Source organism: Colius striatus, chromosome 13 (genome assembly GCF_028858725.1).
Source record: "Colius striatus isolate bColStr4 chromosome 13, bColStr4.1.hap1, whole genome shotgun sequence".
NCBI classification, from domain to species: Eukaryota; Metazoa; Chordata; class Aves; order Coliiformes; family Coliidae; genus Colius; species Colius striatus.
The window spans coordinates 19,891,993-19,911,083 of record NC_084771.1 but is presented as its reverse complement, the minus strand read 5'-3'; the positions used below and the strand labels follow the sequence as shown (position 1 = coordinate 19,911,083).

At 46.5% G+C, this 19,091-nt stretch overlaps 1 protein-coding gene across 5 annotated transcripts in view; it reads right to left on the bottom strand.

The window, feature by feature from the left end:
- Nucleotides 1–2,957: 2,957 nt before the first annotated feature.
- The window catches only part of LOC104563402 (synaptotagmin-like protein 4), a 75,524-nt gene continuing 59,390 nt past the window's right edge, over nt 2,958–19,091 (bottom strand). For all 5 annotated transcript variants that reach the window (XM_062006271.1, XM_062006272.1, XM_062006273.1 and 2 more), the window contains 13 exons: nt 18,478–18,571; nt 18,226–18,319; nt 16,491–17,600; nt 15,069–15,167; nt 13,208–13,299; nt 12,672–12,773; nt 10,683–10,852; nt 9,781–9,883; nt 8,988–9,149; nt 8,437–8,515; nt 7,774–7,873; nt 6,339–6,544; nt 2,958–4,746 (listed from right to left, as the gene is read on the bottom strand). In XM_062006271.1, the coding sequence (XP_061862255.1) occupies nt 4,601–4,746; nt 6,339–6,544; nt 7,774–7,873; nt 8,437–8,515; nt 8,988–9,149; nt 9,781–9,883; nt 10,683–10,852; nt 12,672–12,773; nt 13,208–13,299; nt 15,069–15,167; nt 16,491–17,600; nt 18,226–18,319; nt 18,478–18,571 (2,557 nt within the window). In that variant the 3' untranslated portion in view covers nt 2,958–4,600. The remainder of the gene's footprint in view (nt 4,747–6,338; nt 6,545–7,773; nt 7,874–8,436; nt 8,516–8,987; nt 9,150–9,780; nt 9,884–10,682; nt 10,853–12,671; nt 12,774–13,207; nt 13,300–15,068; nt 15,168–16,490; nt 17,601–18,225; nt 18,320–18,477; nt 18,572–19,091) is intronic.

Genomic DNA, 19,091 nt, shown 5'->3' with positions numbered 1-19,091 from the left:
AGAATGGGTATCTGAGCTACTTACGTTGCCAGAAAACAGCTCCCCAGCTTCCCCTCTGAGTCCAGAGCTCAGGCTGCTTGCTTACACGTAGCTCAAGAGCTACTTAAGATTGTTAACAACTAGCAGGATGGCATTATGGGCTGTTAGATGCATGAAATCTGATTTCTGTTCCTACTGGTAGCATCTCAAGTTGAGTGGCAGCACAGGCAGGTCTGCACAGCGAGAAACAGCAAAATAGACTCACATTGCTCTGTTCAAAACACGTGCCTTTTCACCAGCAGCTGCAGTGGCTGCTGAGGGCTAATTGAGGGGGTCTCTGAGGTGCTGCAGGGGGTAGGACTATGGTTCTGTGCTGTTGCACATTTCCATTTTGTAAAATAGAGGATGTCAAGTCATTTACTAAACCTTTGACTGCAGTCCTGAGAAAACGGACCTGCAGAAAGGCCTTCAGTACTCAGGACTCCTTCCTTCCCTCCTCAACCCATCTAGCAAAGCAAAGCTGGCTTAGCTACTTTGAGTCTACAATGGAGGTTGGATTGCTGCAGCTCAGAGAAAAGTCCAGCCATAATGATTCCATAGCATTTTAAAAAGCAAATACCTGCCTGCATAAGTGAGCACCTATGTCACAGGTCGCTTGCAGGGAAACGGCTGTCCCACCATCAGCCCCACTCCAGCAGGAATGCTAACAGGAGCAATCTGGTGTGACCAGCAAACCTGGCAAGCTCTGCCCCTGCTCCTGTTGGTGTTTTCCTGCTTCTCCTAGGATGCTGCTGCCTGCAGACATCTTCACCCAACTTTGTTCACATTTTACTGTCTGATACGAGGCATTTCAGCTGAGTGAATGGGAAATTAATGCAAAACCAAAAGGGGCTTGGTGTAAGGCTGCTGACAGGGCCTCTGGAGGAGCCATTTCCAGCTCTTCACCATTGCCATCCCTCTCAGAGGAAACACATCTCATACAAGCCATTTATAGCAATTTCTCTATGGGCTTCCCAGAGGTCAACACTCAACTTTTGTGCTACTGTGAGCTGACTCGGCACCCTCCAATCAACCAGTCAATCTGTCCAGAAGGGTGGGAGAAGTTGGCAAACACCCCAGAAGTGGGAAAGGCCACCCTGGAGTTCCTTGCCCTTGCTCAAACCACATTGCTACAAATCAGCCATTTCCTGCTGCCAACAAGCCAGGAGCAAAACACGCTCAGAGTCCTCTTGCAGCCCCCACACACTTCACCCTGACCCTCACTGACAGCCAGCAGCGCGTGGAGCCTCTCAAAAAGTGCTCCAGCCACACATACCTCAGTGCCTTTGCAAACATGTATTTGCACAGGACTTTCCAGGCAGCTTCTCAAGGTCTTCCAGGAACCTCTGCAAGAGCACACAGGACATCTCCGCTGGGACATGCCTTTTAACAGTAATAGCAGATGACCAGGACACCTGAGGGCTGGAAAGCAAGCAAGTGGAAAAGAAGGATGAATCCATGAAAGAGACTAAAGTACAAACCAGACAATTAAAGCAACTAGCCAAACCTGGTGCTGAATACACTCACTCTGAGTTACCAGGAACTGAGTTGTGCTTCTTTATTCAGTTTTTGATACATTTGATACAGTTTTTACTTAATAAAGATGGAAAAATGCAGCATTTCTTATTTCAGTAGACCACATTATTACATGGATTTATTCAGCCAGAGTAATTTTCTCCCCAAATCTCCACAGCACTTCATTTTGTTTTTCTTGTCTTGGTGAAGCATAAAGCTGAGCAAATATTTAGTAGTGGATAATTAATTCAACCACTCCTTTTCCATCTCCTCTGAGACACCCATTCGCTGGATGTTGTTCAGGATTCAACAGTCCTTTTCTACTTTAGTTGGCTTCTAAACTGTTTTCAGAAGTTTCTGGTACCTGTACTATGAGCAGTTCTGGATGGACACAGGCTACAGTTTGTATTTGCCTAATGGGGCAGAAATACTTTCCAGACTTTTGCTTGGAAGATTCCTGAGGAAAAGTGACATAAATAAGACAAAAGCTCAAAGGAAGCACATTCACTCACTCTCAGGTGCAAAACACTCATGGAAAGCAGTTGCCCAGCACTACTGAGAGACTGAGCTTTGTATTTTATGTTAAGAGGACAGTGCCTAAGGGTGCTGGCCTGTAACTCCCCATTTCCCAGCCCTGCTCAGTCCCTGGGGTCACTCCTGTACCCAGCAAGAGCTCAGTGACCACAGTTGGCTCCCACTGCAAATGACATAAAGCACACTTACCATGATCATGAGGTCTCACCTTCTTATGGAACTCTGCTTAACCCATTCCACAGTGAATGACTAAAGACAGCCAAAAACACCTCCCACCTGCTTTTTCCTTTTACCAGTTACAACTCCACCCACGTCATCCCTGAGGCCCTGTTACCTGTAGCATTCACAGACATCAAATATCAACATCATGAGCAACACAAACAGGCCATTAACCAGATACTCACAGGCTCCTCCACTCCACGGATCAAGTGCCTTAAGCCTTCTTGATTCTTTCTGCTCAGGAAGCGAAACAGATAGGGCTCAACAAACTTCCCAACCTCAGACACAGCTGTGTCACACATGTGTGTGTGGTTTGGCAGGGTAAGCTTTGATAAACCATTCAATGCCAAAGAAAGCTTCTTACCTTAATCAGGGCTTAATTGAAATAAACAAGCCAGCAAAAGATTAGCAAAAGTCCTCAATGGGATCTGAATGCAAAAGCAGCCTGTTTGCAAAGCCACTGCTCTGGGGTGAAACTGGCCCACTGACCCCCTTTTCCTCCTCTTATTGGCACCATCAGTGAAAAAAGATGTTACAACCACTTCCAACCCCATTGATGCCAACTGCAGCTTTGGCAACATCATCACAACTGCTTGTGCTAATACTGCATGTGAGGAGGAGGAGGAGGAAGAAGGGGAGGGGTGACTGTTTCTGTGATGGAGATGAGTCAGCTGAACCCTCCAAGGAGAGACCCAGCCCTACCCAAGCACAAGAGAAGTGCTCAGGGTGAGAGCAGCAGTCCTCAGGGGAACTTCACTGCAACAAGCCACCACTCTGGTGAGCAGGAGGCTCGTTATAGGTATGTGTAAATATTCACATGGTCAGCACATAAACAGGTAAAGGTAATAATTAAAAAAGCCTCTCATCTTAGGCCTAATATTGTTATTTTATCCCACAAAGGTAATAAATGACCAAACCTTCCTGAACAAAGCATGACAGGCTGGAGTGCATACAAAATAGCTTTGGGCTGACACACTATATACATCAGGTTCTTCATTAGATGGTTGTTATTTAATTCTCTTGCTGTACAGACTCTCTCTTAGTGCTTTCCCTGCTATGGCTGGTATATTTTCAGGTATTCTCTTTTTACAAGTGCAAAATTCTCTATTTTTTTCCCCCATGAAAGCTGTTGATCATCTCCCAAATGTCCTGATTTCATGGAAAACTCTTGTTCTTTTAGGCACACCTTTTTCCATTCATTTATTTACAACCATCTTTGCCAGATGAAAGTTGACGCCAAGCTTGAGTTAAATAAGATCAATACATGACAGAAGAATATCAGAATATTCACAGAGTCCAAATCTAGGGTAGAATAGCTACTAAAAATATTCCTCCATGACATTTGACTTGCCCTTGGGCAAAACCAGGTCATTTTGACATGACGAAATTTTACACCTCTTCCACTTGCTTTTTCGTTACTTGGACCATGCTGAACATAGGTACAAGGAGACCAGCTGATGCCTAAAGAAAAACATTCTATTTAATCACAACATGTGCATCCAAAAGAGAAATCACAAAGCTGCGTCTCAAATTGCATTCACGATGCCTCTCTGTCAGGGTGCCAGATGCAAAGTTCTTGCAAGCTCCTGGCAAAAAGGAGAGTCCAGGCACCGACAGCTTGGTGACAGGCATTGGCTGAAAGATGCAGGAGACCACCCCAGCCCCTGGTTGCAGAATCCCACAGGCTGCAGGACCATCACTTCTCTCTTTCATATTAAAGCAGAAAGAAACTAATACATTGAATCCCTGGCTGTTATCCTCCTCACATTGCTTCATTTTCTTCTTCAAATAGTCCTCTCCTCCTTTAGATTCACCTTGGGTCTCCGTTTTCCTCACGTTAGAGACGTGTTATCACCAGTGACAAATGCAACGCTCTCATTCTCAGGCTGTGCTGCTGGTGACTTGGAGCGATTCTACATCAAGTACAAAGTGTACCACTTGCAGGGGAATATCAATAATGCCATGCTGCTGCTTTAGTAGAACTACAGCTCTGCACAGGAAACAGTACAAAAATAAAACTCTCTGGATCTCCTTTTCCTTCTGCCAGTGTTCCCAGGGCTTCACACAATTCAAAGACATTGAATATAGATGATTAAATGAAAAGGCAAATGAAGTCTCTTCTTGGTCAAAATAAAGTACAGCATCAGTTTGGCATCTTCCATGTCCCCTGTCAGGGGATTAGCACTTAACATCTCCAAAGTGCTGTCCATCAACTGCCTCATTAACATGACACTTGCCAGCCCCTGTCACCTCTTGCAGGAGGTTTCCCAGTTCTAATGGCCACACTCAGCCTTTCTGTGGCACCACTGCTGGGTTATTTCAGTTTTTTCCTCCCTGCCAGTGAGCGCAGGGGCAGCCAGCCCTCAATCCATTCATTGGCAGCTGACATCATCTCCTGCCAAAAGGCCACCTCCTCTTGTGTGGAGTCCATCCAGTCCACAGAGATGCCATAGCTCAAACCTGAAAAGAATGGGAAAACGTTGGGAACTACACACAGAACTTCTGCTCCATGCAAAACCACTCAACGGGCTGGGACTGCTGCAGGCAGTGTTGTAACATAAAGGTGCTGACTTCCCCTCAAATGGCACCCTAAACACCTCCAGTTCTTCTGCTAATGCCCTCCATTTCACACCAGAGCTCAGAGTGAAGTCAGTGGAAAAACCACAAAATGCAAGAACCCTCAACATAACTGCCAAGGAAAAGAATATTGGGCTCAAGTGCTTTCTGCATCTCTTGGAATGGTGAAGAAGGTCAAAAAGGCTACATTTATATAGGAAACAAACTTATGATAGCAGAAAAGTGTGTACATTAACTACCAGCCAATTATTCAACCAAATTTTTACATGCCAAGTATTTGTCAGTGAGATAAAGGTCTAAATTCAGACCACCATTTATCTTGAGCTTGGCATTTTTACATCTTGCTTATGTGCTTATTCTTGTCCCTTCTCACTGGATAGTTCACAGCCCTCCTGGTGCCGTGGTAGAGACTGAAAATAGAGAACACACAAGCAAATCCAATAACCATGAGTGCACCTGCAAGGCAGATCTTCCAGTTGCTATGAGCCTTTTCCCAATACCCTCAAGGAACCTCTATTGCAGTGTTCCCAAATCTTCTGTTTGCCTTTCATCTCTCAGAGAGTCCTCCTGCTTAACAATAACCAGAGATATCCCACTTACAAAAATACAAATGTGTTGTCTGTCAAAGCCCACGTATGGGGTACTGCTGACAGCTAGGACAGGATGTTTAGAGGGACAAACCTCAATGCTGGGCAATGGGAGATGGTCCCATCTGCTCTTAACAACTGTGGCTTAAAAATAATAGAATGTTCTTAACTTCATGGATGTGTAAACCCACTGAGGTAAAACGCTTCCAGCTAAGGACAGGTCTAAGTGCTTCTCTGATCTGGAACCTCATGCCATCAATTCCTGAACAGTGACTGTCTCTCAGTGCAGCAAAGAGCACATCTGATGAGGTCTTTCAGCACTACATTGCCTAAATAAAACCAAACCAGAACCCCAACATCTTACTCTACACTCTGACAACTTCATTCTCCAATTAGTGGTTTAACTCCAGCTGAGGCACTACCAGATCCACCAGTGCAGCTCGCCCTGGTGTTTCAACACTAGGTATTCCTGCTACCAAGGCATTCCAAGGAGGAGGTGATGTGGACTGTCACCAGGTGGTGCTGTCCCACATGGCATTCCAATTCATCTCTCAGCACTCCCCTGGGAAGAGCAGCAGAACAATGACTTGTAACTCAGTCTGTCTTCCTGCAACGGTGAGAAAACTCGATGATGGACCCAAGGAGACCTCAGAGTTTTGCCAGACCTCAGAGCTGAAGTCGACAGAAAATGTGGGATCAGAGAGTTGCTGTCACAGTACCAGGGCCTCCCCCTTCCCAGACACAGTGCAAGTACCAAGACTCACCAGTTATTGAAACACTCCATCCCTCGTTTCTCCCCAACAGCAAAATGTTCTGTGGCTTCCCATTATATCTTGTAGCTCAGCAATACCACAACAGTATTCATTTCATGTCAAGGAAACCACTTACCTGTTCCAAGGCCCAGCCTGATTCCTCCCAGGAAATGGTTGGTAAGCTTCTCATGATCCCACACAGTCAGCTCAACACAAGCATCCTTTAGATCCTCCGTATGAAAGCCATCATATACAATAGTGTGATTGAAAACAGGATTTGTGTCTCTTTTTATGACTCGGGTCTTTTGGTAACTCTTCTTGCTGGTGTCTGGAAGCACATAGCTTTGAGGGAGAAAAAATACAGCATGTGGTATTGAGTATCACCTGACATTTGGATCATTCCTACAAAGTTCCTCAGTTTTAAATAAGCCTTGATTCTGAAGAAAGGAGGAATTGGGTCCTAACACAAGAGATCTCTGTAGATTTAATGGGAAATATTAATAATTCCTGGATGAAACTTGGGGGTTTTTTTTGCCAACAAAATCCATTTTAAAAGTAAACTTTGTCAGAAAGGAGGGTAATTGCTTACTTCGTGCTTTCATAGAATCAGGGAATGGTGGGGTTGGAAGGGACCTTTAGAGATCATCCAGTCCAACCCCCCTGCAGAAGCAGGCTCACCTAGATCAGGTCACACAGGAACGTGTCCAGGCGGGTCTTGAAGACCTCCAAGGAAGGAGCCTCCACAGCCCCTCTGGGCAGCCTGTGCCAGGGCTCCCTCACCTCACAGTGAAATAGCTTTTTCTTAAATGGAACTTTTTGTGTTCCAGCTTCATCCCATCACCCCTTGTCCTGTTACTAGATACCATAGAAAAAAGGGCTGCTGTAAACTGCAAATTTCCATTAAAAGATGGACACTACTTTGACACATTCCTGTTCAAAATGGCCAGTTGTGCTTCTTGAGCAGTACATTTCTGCAGGAAAAATCTGTAAAGGTTTAAAGTACATAAAAAACATAGTCATCACTTCAAAGGGCTGACAAAAGACCTCAAAATCCCCTTACAAGGTTTTTCATTTTGGAATTGAATTGAATTCTGGAATATTTGCAGCACCTTCTCCCACACAACAGGCAGAGCTGATGTTGCAGGCTGCAGAAAGCACGCACATACTCAATTCTGGAGAAGATCCAAGCAGGATCCATCCATCTTTATGCCAGTTCTGGCGAGTCCCTAACAGATTCCCAACCTTTGCATGCAAGTGTCAAGGCACAACTTCAGGTGAACACACTGGGCTGAGGTGCAAGGCTCACATATTCCTCTCACTCAGGTGTTATTGAGCCAAATCACTGACTCACACAGACAGGGATTGACCAAGAGCTTTACCACAGCACAGAGTTTCCTAATTTGGTCACAAGGGATTAATGAGAGCAATTCTTTCTTACAGAGTCCACTGCAGCACAAAGACTTTACAATGTGGAGGCACAGTTAGGTGAGCCTGAGAAAAGAGGAGCAAAGATACAGGTGTGTGGAGGCACAGAGCCTGAATCAAAGCCAATGCCACACTCATACACTTACCATTTCACAAAGGAGTCAACGCCAGAAGGACGCAACTGCAGCAGGTCCTTGACATCTTTGACCCAAATGTGAACTTCACCAGATGGAGGATTCTTGGGGCCTGCCATTTAGAAGAGAAAAACTGTCAGGCCAGTCCTTACAATAGCTAGCAAAATGTCAGGCTTCCTCTCCAGGGACCTGAGGGAGCAGCAACGTGACTTCTCAGTGTACTTGCTCTCTCGTGAGCTCTGCATCCCTCTGCCTGGTGCCGCAGCACTACTGCCAGCCCCTTATGGCAGCTGCAGAGGCTCCTGATACATCATACTGGTGCTGCTTTGAAACAGGAAAGCAGAAGGAACTGCTGGGCAAACCAATCTTGTGCCTGCCTCACAGTAAGAGGGGCTGTGTGTGTGGCTACCACGTCACAGCACCCTACTGTGCCCACAGACTGAGGCTGTTGAGCCCTCCCTCTCTCCCCAATGCTTTCCCAATAAATCCAGATGTGAAAATCAGATGTAGGCTGCAGGCAATGCTATCAAGCACTGCTGGTTGTGCCTCTGTGCTGACCTCTTCAGATGTTGCTCTAATGAGATTACTCTTGAATCAGTCCTTCAACAGATGAGGCATTGCAAGTCAAGTGTCCACACAGGGGCAACATTTCTTAGTGCATAAAAGACATTTTACCTAAGCTTCCTGGAGGGACATACTTAATAGACAAATTCATCACTCCTCGATGGTCCACACCATTAACAGCAGAAAGGCTCTGAAACAGAAAGTTATGATTGACTAAACAAGGGATTGCATAGACATAGCAAGGCCTTTGAGTTCAATGGAGGGGCACAGATGTGCATGGCTGGGGCAGCCCCTTCTCGGGGCAGCTCCTTTCTTTGGGGCCTTGTTCTCAAACTGAGTCCCTCAGAACCAAAAGCCTGAGGATTCAGAGCAAGGCTGGCCTTCCAGGCCTGTCCAGCTGGACAGAATTAAGCATCTTAGTTCTGAAAGACAAATAACCTTCATTTTCTGAAAAGGGAGCTCAAACCAGACCTCTGAACCCAGAGGCATGAAGGAAGCTGCAGAGGCTTTACAAAAAGTGGCACCTGAATACTTACCTCTGGAAAGCATCATCAGCTGCATCACCAAGGACCCTGCTGTCTGTTTTTAAGGGAAGGACTTCTGCCACCCCTAAAGGCTTCAGGGTGGGCTAGGATGAGGGACTGCAGCTGAGACACACTTACCCGGGGCTTCAGCGGGTACCAGTTGAGTTTCCTGTTGCTCCAGTCCCAGCTGGCCAAGTCAACTTCAATCTCTCCTAAGAAACTGTTACGTCCCAGTGGATCATTGTGCCAAACAGAGAGATTCAGTTTTTGGATGAGCAATACCATTTTCTCTATTTTATACTAGAGGAAGAAAAGAGAAGCCAGGTTGTTCAAATTTATTTTCTGTTTCTTTCACAAGCAGAAAGAAACTACTCAAGAGCTTCAACAAGCTCTGAGACACTGAAATCCACCCCACATGGGCACTAATGGGCTGGCTTCCCTCTGAACGTCCCTTTTTCTGTCCCACAGCAATACTACTACCCTGACAAAGCTTTTCTGCTGAGCACAAGGAAACCCAGTACAATCACAGGGCAAACTCAATATTATTTCAAGAGTTATTAACACAGGCCCAGGCACTGTTAAATAATCCTCTAGGCTGTGATAAGTAAGATCACATTACAATGACCTTTCTTGCTGCACGCTAGGGAATGGAAGAAGAACACTTCTTGCTCTGGCTAAGGGCAGTACAGGCTGTAGCTCCACATCTCATCCAAAGATCTGTGCAGTTTGGACACAGAAACCTTGGGTGGCACACAGATGGGTGCAGAGAAACCTTTAACATCTCTACCTTCCCAAACTCAAGGGGAGAGCAGTGCAGCACTGGCAGGAGGCACACAAAGAAGCCTGGCTAAGAAGGTGAGATCATTCCAGCCCTGGCCTGGGTTGGGAGACTGCTACAACACGGGTTTTCAGAGCACAAATTGGTTCTTACCCGTAACACCTCGTTGTAAATAGGATTCACTGTCCTCTTCTTCACTGAAGTTTTCCTCTTACCCATTCTAGCTTTATCTGGGAGCAGGTAAGTTTTAACATATCTAGAAAACAAGCCAAACTCCAGCTGGATATTGTTCTGCATCACCAAGCTGTAATAAGCAGGCAGCACTGGTGAACAGCACCATGGAAACAAAAGGCCCAGAGCTGACTCTTTGAAAGCAAAACTAATTAAGAGACTTGGTAGGATACTAACTTGGCTTGCATGTGAAATTGTAAATCTCACTGGAGATGGGTGGGTGCCACCAACATTAAGAACAGGCACCTGTCCAGGCAATATAGGAAGCCAGCAGGGCCATGTACCCATTTTCTGCCATACCCATAACTACAGCATCCCTGTGCAGTCAAAACCAGGGTGAAGTTAAAGAGGAAGAAAAAGGTGGAAGGTCTTTGAGTCTCTCTCGAAGTGCTCAAATCCAAGCTCCTGTTGATCATCTTTCAAACCTGCGATCCCTAACCTTTGTAAAACTTCCACTGGGCTTCAACAGCCCTTCTTTATAGACCTGGATTTCATACAGATATACGTGTGCATCACCAGAGTTATTACCAAAGTGTATTCACCATGGGCAGAGGAAAGTTTGTATGGATGCAGAGAGAACACAGTCCAGTGATAACAGGAACTGTCTCTGTAGTGGTCAAAGCTTTCTCAATCTGTTTAAATTTAAGCCTGGCAACATATTTACTGATGCCAATGGCTCCAGAACCATTTGCTAAGAAGGTCCCAGCAGTAAGTATGCACCATAGTCAGAGGAAGAAACATTTTAAAGAGAGAACATAAGAAAACCCCTCCAGAAAACAACATCCAGCACTGTAGAAGCCAGAAGGCACCAAAGTGTCACTTACGGGTCAGATCTGCCCTTCTTCTCATCCACAACAGCCAAGTCTTTGCACTGGGACACATGAACCTGGAACTCTCGGTTCTTCTCATCATAGTCTAGAGCAAACTCCACAGTACCTTGCGCATCCACACTCCCAAAATCCCCACTGTAGACGCTGAGCACACTGCCACTCACCTGCCAGGTGGAAGAGCAAGCTCAGTGACACTGAAATAGACACCCTCTTGGCTTGGTTTCTGGATAAAGGTGATAGTCTGAAAAGTGCATTCCCAGAGGAATCATCTGCAGTTTCTGTCCTTGTGTAGTGTTGTGTCCCTGACACAGAAACAGCCCAAACCTGCAGCTGTGCTCAACCAACCAAAGGCTGGGGAACCCAAAAAAGAGTCTCACAAGGATGTGCTCTCCCAGACCAGGACTTACAAGCACTCTTCTCCTGAATGCTCAAGAAAAGCATGTTTTTCACCCCCAAATCCCAAAACTTTAGGAAACAGCATCAAATATTACTGGGGTGAAGTGGCACACAAGTCTCTTCCCTGTGCTTACAGGACAAACAGCTGCTAACCTGACCCAGTCTCATTGAGACAGACATTGAAAGAACTTGAACTACCAGTATACAAACTTACTGTTTCAGGTATAATCACCTAATTGCTCACTCATCTTTAAAATATCAGACTAGAAATGGTGGAAAAACTATTTTGTTGGTTGCTCACAGTGTGCATGGAGCTGTACAAAACAAATAGATGTAAGCCTTGCCCTGAAGAGCCACTGTCCCACCAGAGGCAGCCCACGTGCAGCTACTTGCCACAATGGCCCATGATGTTTCTAGAGGTATATATCAGGAGCTAGTCACTTCTTTCCCAGAAGAAAGTGAACTTGCACATGTGTTTTCAGCTTCTTTTTTCAAGGCTCTGTCTTTTACTGGTAGAAAATGATGAAGCAGAAACAAAACAGAGCTCCCAAAAGATGGGAGAATTTTCTATTGCACCAATCACTCACGATTCCTGATGGGATAATGTCAAAGTTAATGCTCTTTAGGAAAGAAATCATTAACCCTCTTGGCACTTTCCTGTGGTACAGTCATGAACATTTATCAAAAAACTTTCCTACTGGTTAACTCAATTCTTCTCTGTCTCCTCCTACTTCCTTTGGTCGAGAACTTCATCCTATTATAACCTACATGAACCTGCTACACATCCCTTCTCAGTCCTTGGAGCTGCATTTACCATCCCACCAGGACCCTCACCCCTGAATGAGCCTTCCAGAACAGCTGTGTGACTTGGAGATGAAAGGCTTATTTATAGCTCCCAGACTCACAGAAGCACTCAGGTGCCTCAAACTTCAGCAGCTTTTAAACATATGTATCTCCATTCACAACCTCTCCCTACCAGCTTTGCTTCATACATACTCTTTCAACCTCACATACGCACCTTAGAGATACCCATAACGGCAATAAAACAAATTCAAGCACTTTTAAGCAGCTCCCTACAAAACACCATCTCTAAGGGATGTTTTAAAAATGCTCAGCTAAGCACACTCAGCTCTTTTCAGCTTTCCTTAGAGCTGGAGCTCTAAAACAACACTTTTGCTGTCCAGCTCTCGGATTTGCTGAGCAGGTAGAGGATGAGCTTGCAGAGGACACCCCTCTGCAGTCCCAGCTCTTCCACAGCTGGACCACAAACATATCACTCCATAGCTGTGTGCTTCATTTCCCCACCTACAAAAAGGCTCTTTCCCCCTCTCCCTCTCTGCAGGCTGCACCTGCACTTCAGTTGCTTCAGACCCACGATGACTCAGTGGGTCTCCAATTCGAGACGGTGCCTGGAGACCCTGCTTTAATGCAAGTAAGTAATTAACCAACACTGTTCTTTCAATAACACACCACACAGAGACCAACAGGATACCCCACAGGCTACATCATCAGTATCAGCCTAACAGCAGCATCCCTGCACCCGCCTGAGAAGCCCTCCCCAGCGAGACAGACGCACTGGGTACCCACCGAGGAGACAGATGCCATGTCGGATGAGTGGCTGCCAACGCTCGGGCTCTTTTTGTGCTTGTTACACTGGAAGCTGATCTCTGAAGCTGTGTCTGATTCGGTCTGCTCAGAAAATAACAAGCAACCTTTTAAGCTCTGCCCTATGAGCACTTTGCAACACTACAGAGAAAAGCCAATAGCTCAGCAGAGTCCCATTAAGCAGCGATCAGGTCGGAGAGAGGGGGAGAGCGCAGGGAGTCTCCCCAGAGGCATTCCCTCCGACCGGCAGCCAACGTCATCATTAACTGCCTCCAAACAGAGCTGCATGCAACTGCCTGGGCTCTTGGGAAAAGTGGGGTTTGAGACAAAGACTAAAACTCCTCCAGGATAGAAGGGTTGGGCAGGATTAGTGGGGGCTTTTCTCATTTATTGCTGACATGACCAAGGCATGCTGTGGTGCTCGAGTACTGTTGGTCTGGGAGAAACGCTCACGAAGCCGACTGCCATCCAGGGGATGCTGTGAACATTAGTCCAGCTATTTCTGGCATCTAGCCTACCTCAGACAACAGGAGAGGAGAGGATCTGCTCAGCTCTTTGACTCTTTCGGGCTCAAGAAACTGCTGGGGTATCAAGTGAGGTTTATTGTATGCTGTAGGTACAAACAGAAAAGGCATCGAGATGTCTTGTCACAGTCGGGAAAATAGAAGACAGTCACATTTTTGTTTAAAGGCACAAGGAAGGAGGAAAAGCTTGTGGGGGGCAACTGAGTACCACTTACTTGCCCCATCTCTGTCATCTACCACTGCAGTTGACCGTCCCTCCCTCAGACAAAACTTGCTAGCTAACGTCTTAAAGTGTAGGAGTGTGCAACCTCCCTCCAGTGGCCAATTCCATTCTCTTAACTAGCCCAAGGATGTGAATCTAGTTTGCACCACTTTCTTTGTGTAGATGTAGTTTAGACTAAAACCATGCTGATCTGCCTCCTTGTCAAAGATGCCAAACAGGCTCATGTTTTCATCTCACAGCACATTGCCCTGTACAAGAGCTGTAAAATATTGATACCTACAATTTCACCATTGCATATACCTCTGAAATACTCTGCTAGAGGAAGACAATAGCCAGGTATCTAAAAGAAAACAGTCAGAAAGCTTCATATCGACTTAGAAAGATGGTTACTGGACTGCTTAAGTGTTTAATTAAAACCTATTTGTTGTATCTTTATCTTTTCTCCATAAGAAGAACTTGTTTTCAGAAGACACATGTGCATAAACATGCATGCACACGGACACACTTGTTTAGTGTGCTAGTCATGCCAATACATTCTTCAGTGCTCAAAATGCCCCAGGGCTTCTTCAGCATTTCCCTTTTGTCTGAGTTACCATTCATTTGATGTACACTTTTTTATTTCCAACCAAGAGCAAAGCCACGGAATCCGTCCCTCTTCACAGACCACTTGTTACACTGCAAACAAGCAAGTGTTACTCTGTAGAGGAGGGTTTCCAAGGATGAAGTTTGTGATTCTAAATAAGGCCTAACAAAGGGAGGATAAAATCTTGGTAATCTGTGCAAAAACTACCTGACTGAACAGCAACACATGTAGGACCTGGAGCCTTGGGCCATAATGCCAGGTGACATGCTGCTCCACCAAACACAGGGCAAGCACTTGGCATGAGGCTACCCGACAGGGTGGGCAGAGTCCCAGGGTGATGCAGCATGCCCTGCCCACAGTCTGCCTTTGACACAGCTCCAAAGGGGACTCTCCTCCTGCCTGTAACCAAGGGTTGAGTTTAAATGAGTTCCACCACTTCCTCTAAGCAACTTTACCCTTCCTCAGGCATTGCCTTCCCAGCCTTCTCACTTCAGTCCTGGCAGCCTTAGCCTTATTACTTTTAGGCAAGCTCTGAGCTGTCTCTTGGGCTTGCCAGTTTTCACCCTTTGGGGACTATTACTGGCTTTCTTGGCCTTCTTGGTGGTATAGAGAGGTTTCTCACACAGAGGCTCCTTCAGGTTTGCTGCTGCTTTTTGGCTGCCTTCTCCTGTGTGATGGGAGTGTGTGGTCTGACTTGCACACTGGACCCGAGGACTAGCACTGTGATTAGCCCCCTGCACAGGCTGCCACGCAGCTCGCACAGTACTCAGGGAGGGGAACAGGAGAGATGGGTAGGAGCTTCTTGCCAAACCTTTGAAGCCCTTGTGTCCTTTGCTGAAGACACTACGTAACATGCCATCAATCTAGCTGCAGGTTCCTGGCTCTGCATTCAATTTTAGGCACTACAAGCTCTTTAATTTAATGATGAAACAGTATGTCATTTTCCTTGCCTGCTACAGGCACAGAAGCACCAGAGATGCAGAGCTCAAGCACAATGTATTACCTTCAGTGCATGTAAAACAAAAAGGAGAAAGGAAGACGTTACTCACTCTCTGTGGTTGTGTAAATGTTCACCATGCTCTTTGCAAGATTAATGCTATTTGCTCGGGCCAGTGCCTGAGCAGCAGCAGAACGATCCCCATCTTCCTCTGGAATACACGAAAAGCCAAACCAACACGGTCAATAAACAAACACAAGCAGGCAGTGTGTCAACAAGCACCTCCGTGTGTGTGTGTGTGTGTGTGTGTGTCTCCTGGTTTGTCCACTCTTCTCTGAGCACATTGCAGTCATATTACACAGGGCTCAGTGTGCTTTACTGTCTCTCCCTCAGAAAAACTCTTCACACTGTGATGGGAAATGTAAACACTGGATTAACTCAGTCCCTAGAACACACCAGCACTTGCAAAGAGCTTCCACTGAAACACAGCCATCTGCTAATACCATCCTGAAATGAATACAATAATAAGGCAAAACCCCAGAAACATAAGAATGATCTGGTATGTAAAGGAAATGTTTGCATTTATCTGAACTGCAACCCAGGACTGTCACAGAAGTGTTACATGAGGGAAGAAATAAGCCAAGAAATGACAGAGTTAAAAATGAAAATCAGGTGAGTCTATGGAAAATCCTCTTGAACAGGTCTTACCCAGCTGCATGAGCACAGGACATTTGGAAAATGGTGATAAGAAGCTCTCTCCTCCTAGGTCTTTGCTTGGCAGAGAGCACTGCTGTGGGCAATCAGAGCCCATTTGGAAAACGCATTGTAACAGTAACTTTTGTTCACAGTAGCAGCCGCATCAAACCCAGAGGAAGAGGGGGACAAAGTGGTGATGCTACTGACACCATCCTGGTTGAGAACACGCTGTCAGAACCCAGAAAGATCAGACTCCTTGTTCAGTCCACTCTAGTTGCAGTTTAATATCCAAATTCACTTGTGTATCCCCAAAACACCCCAAATGTCATTTAAGCACTGACAGCCAGTGGCTACATTGAGGTAGCCTAACAGCCAATATATTTATTAAACATTCTGCTTCACATTTTATTTCCTCTATTTATGTCAGACTTATCTCTATCACCACAAAGGATTCCTCCAGCCCCACACATGAAGAAAGCACAGTCTTCCCAGAGAGTGAAATAAAGCAAGCTCCTGTCACCTGCTGTAGGTAGTGCTAAAGAAATGGAGGGCTGTCCCGAGCTGAGGTGTTTGCAGGTGAGGCAGGAGGGCTGGTGGTGGGGGGAGAGGCCGGGGAACACAGCACTGCCCCCCTCACGCTCGCACCGCGCTACACAAGGTGTGTTTCCAGAGCTGTCTGCTAAACACGTTCCACACATGCTAACTCTGCATGAATTGCAACACAACATACATGGACAACTGAAGAGAATGTGCAAAATGCAGAAGGCTAAGGAAGCAAACAGGCTTAGGGATCGCTCTCTATCAGGATTTCACAGGGTGCAGTTACAGCCCTCGGTACCTGAGTGAGCAGCCGAGTCCATTCCATGAAGGGCTTCCCTCCCTTTGGCTGGTTCTCCGGGTGCTGGTTTGTCTGAAGACTCACAAATCTTTTCCTCTGGTAGCTCTCCATTTATTTCCATGTTGTCACGAGTGCCCAGATCAGACCTTTCCTCTTTCTCATCACCGTTTTCACCATCTGTAAGCACAGGCTCGATCAGTATCTGCACCCTGCTCGACGGGGAATTCACTGCCTGCGCGGGCTCTTCTGCCACCACAAACTCCTCCGTAGGCGTCTCTGGCTCCACTGTGCTGCCAGACACTCCTCTGGTAGGCGACTCCATTTTGGCAGAAGGTGCTCGCACGGGCAATCTGGATTTCTTGGAGCAGTGCTGCGTTGTTTTCTCTTCCTCCGGCCCTGGCACCCTCCCATTGCTTTCACTCAGAGAGTTGCTCCTGGTAACCAGGCCGCCTTTGCTCTTAGCATACGTGGCTCTAGGAACGATGGAAAGCGAGCCCTTCCTTGCAGGTGCCACATAGCTTGGCTCCTCCTCACTAGAAGACAAGGTTATCGTCCTCTTGTAGGGGGCTCTTGTTTTAGTGAAGACACCAGGTTTTCCTTCACTGCTCTGGCCTTGCCCAGACTGCACCGAGAGCGAGCGGCACACCCTGAAGTGCCTCCCATCTGCCTCCCCCCGGCTGGAGTCCTCTGGCTCCTTTGCCACAGCCCCAGAGTCTGCTCCCTTCTCCCAGAAGTTCTTCAAGTTCTTGAAGTGTTCGCGGTCAAGGCCGATATCCTCCTCTTTGTTGCTCATTGGTGAGATTGTATAGTTTGTGCCTTGCTTCATGGCCTGGCTGCTCTCCCCCTCTGAGGCCAGTGGTTTGGGGCTTGCCAGCAGACTTCTGTTTGTGAGGCTGTTCTCTGCTGGCCCCACGTGATTCCCAGACTGTTCCAATCTAGGGAAAAGCCTGCTTGGTTTCCTCTTAACTGGTATCTTGCTGGGAGCAGAAGTGTCTTCAGGTGGAGTTTTTGGCCCCGTGGTGGTGCCAGTGGCTTCTCCTTCAGCTGCACTGCTGGGCTGAGGCACAGCATCCTCCGAAAGCTTGGTGGACAATGGAGATACTCCATGGCCTACAACAACAACAAATGCTTACAGCCTGTGCCACCACATCATATAACCTTTCCCTGGAAGGTCTGGGCTGCAGCTTCTCAAAAGGAAGCTGGGAGAGGTCCAGAAACCACCAATATGTTCCTAATTCTCCCTCATTTTGAGACTCTAGCAAGCCCCGTTCCATCTGAAGAAAGCCCTGAAAGCCCCAGCCCTTCTGCCTGCAACAGGTCATGGAAAGATCCACTGAGCTCTAAATTGTTGCTATGAGTTTGGGATTCATTTGCAGCTTTACTTTCAGCTTGACAGCTTTCCTGCTGGCTATTTGCTATGCACCAAAAATACGCCACACATTCAAGGCAGGAAAGAGAAGGTAATTCGGATGTGTGGGTTAAGGAGTTCTGAGCCAAGCACTCAATTTAAAATGTACTGAGAGGCAGGAGAAGTTTTAGTCATTGCAATTTCTTTTTTTCTTGCTCCCTGCTGCCTTGGACATAATTCATATGAACGTTGGCAGCCTGTTCTTATGTGCCAAGGTAAGAAATACTCTCTGTTATTCATCTGTACACACACAAAAAAGCATCTTGGGCCTTGGTGTTTGCTGTTGAGTCACAAAACCACCAATGGTCCACTGAACAAAAACCTTACCTTTTCTAGACAAATGCAAGCTGTTTGTTGCAGCCACAAATGGACTTGTTCCAGTGTCACTCTCTGAGGAAGAGACATCGTGTATACTGGATCTCTGCATGGAAAACAAACCCTATCAGCGTATATAAACTGGCAAGATTGAAAAAAAAGGTCTTTTATTAGAGCACAGACAGCAGGGCATGCAGCCTGTGGAGCCCCTGCCAGGAGGGCAAGGAGCAGGGGGATAAAGTGCACAGGCTGTGCCTGTACTACCTGGTGTGATGCAGACCACATGACAGGAAGCCTCGGCTTCGGTTTTGGTAAGATTTTGTGCTCCTCTGGGGTATCAAGAGCAGTTGTGCTGGATCTGTGGGACAGGAGATCAATGGTAATGATGTGCCTGGTAGGGTGGTCAGGCAGCCTTCAACATCATCTCAGTTCTGCTCAGCCACTTTGCCATTTTTTATCTACTGACACAGTCCGACATAAGGCTGTCCAGAGCTCGTGCCTTCATTTATTTTCTCCATCACTGCTTGGAAGGACTAAGGAACATGTTAAATGACCTGCACTTGGAGGAAGGACTGCAGTTAGTACACAACTTGCTCAATAAAAACAACGGTGTCAACTTCTAGGTTTATTCAGACCTCTCCCTTCTGCAGTGAAAACCACAGGAAGCAGCTGTGCCAGAAGAGCCTGTGCAGGAGGGAGATGCATTTCCATGCTATGGCACAGCAAGGAACAGACCACACCTCCCAGCTCAGGCCAAAGCCACAACCAGATTTATGGAGGATTTGGAAATTACAAAAACGATTTTGACACCACCAGTTAGGGCAAAACCATAGTGCAGGATATAAATCTTCATGCTTTGAATAGAAGTTAATTACAAA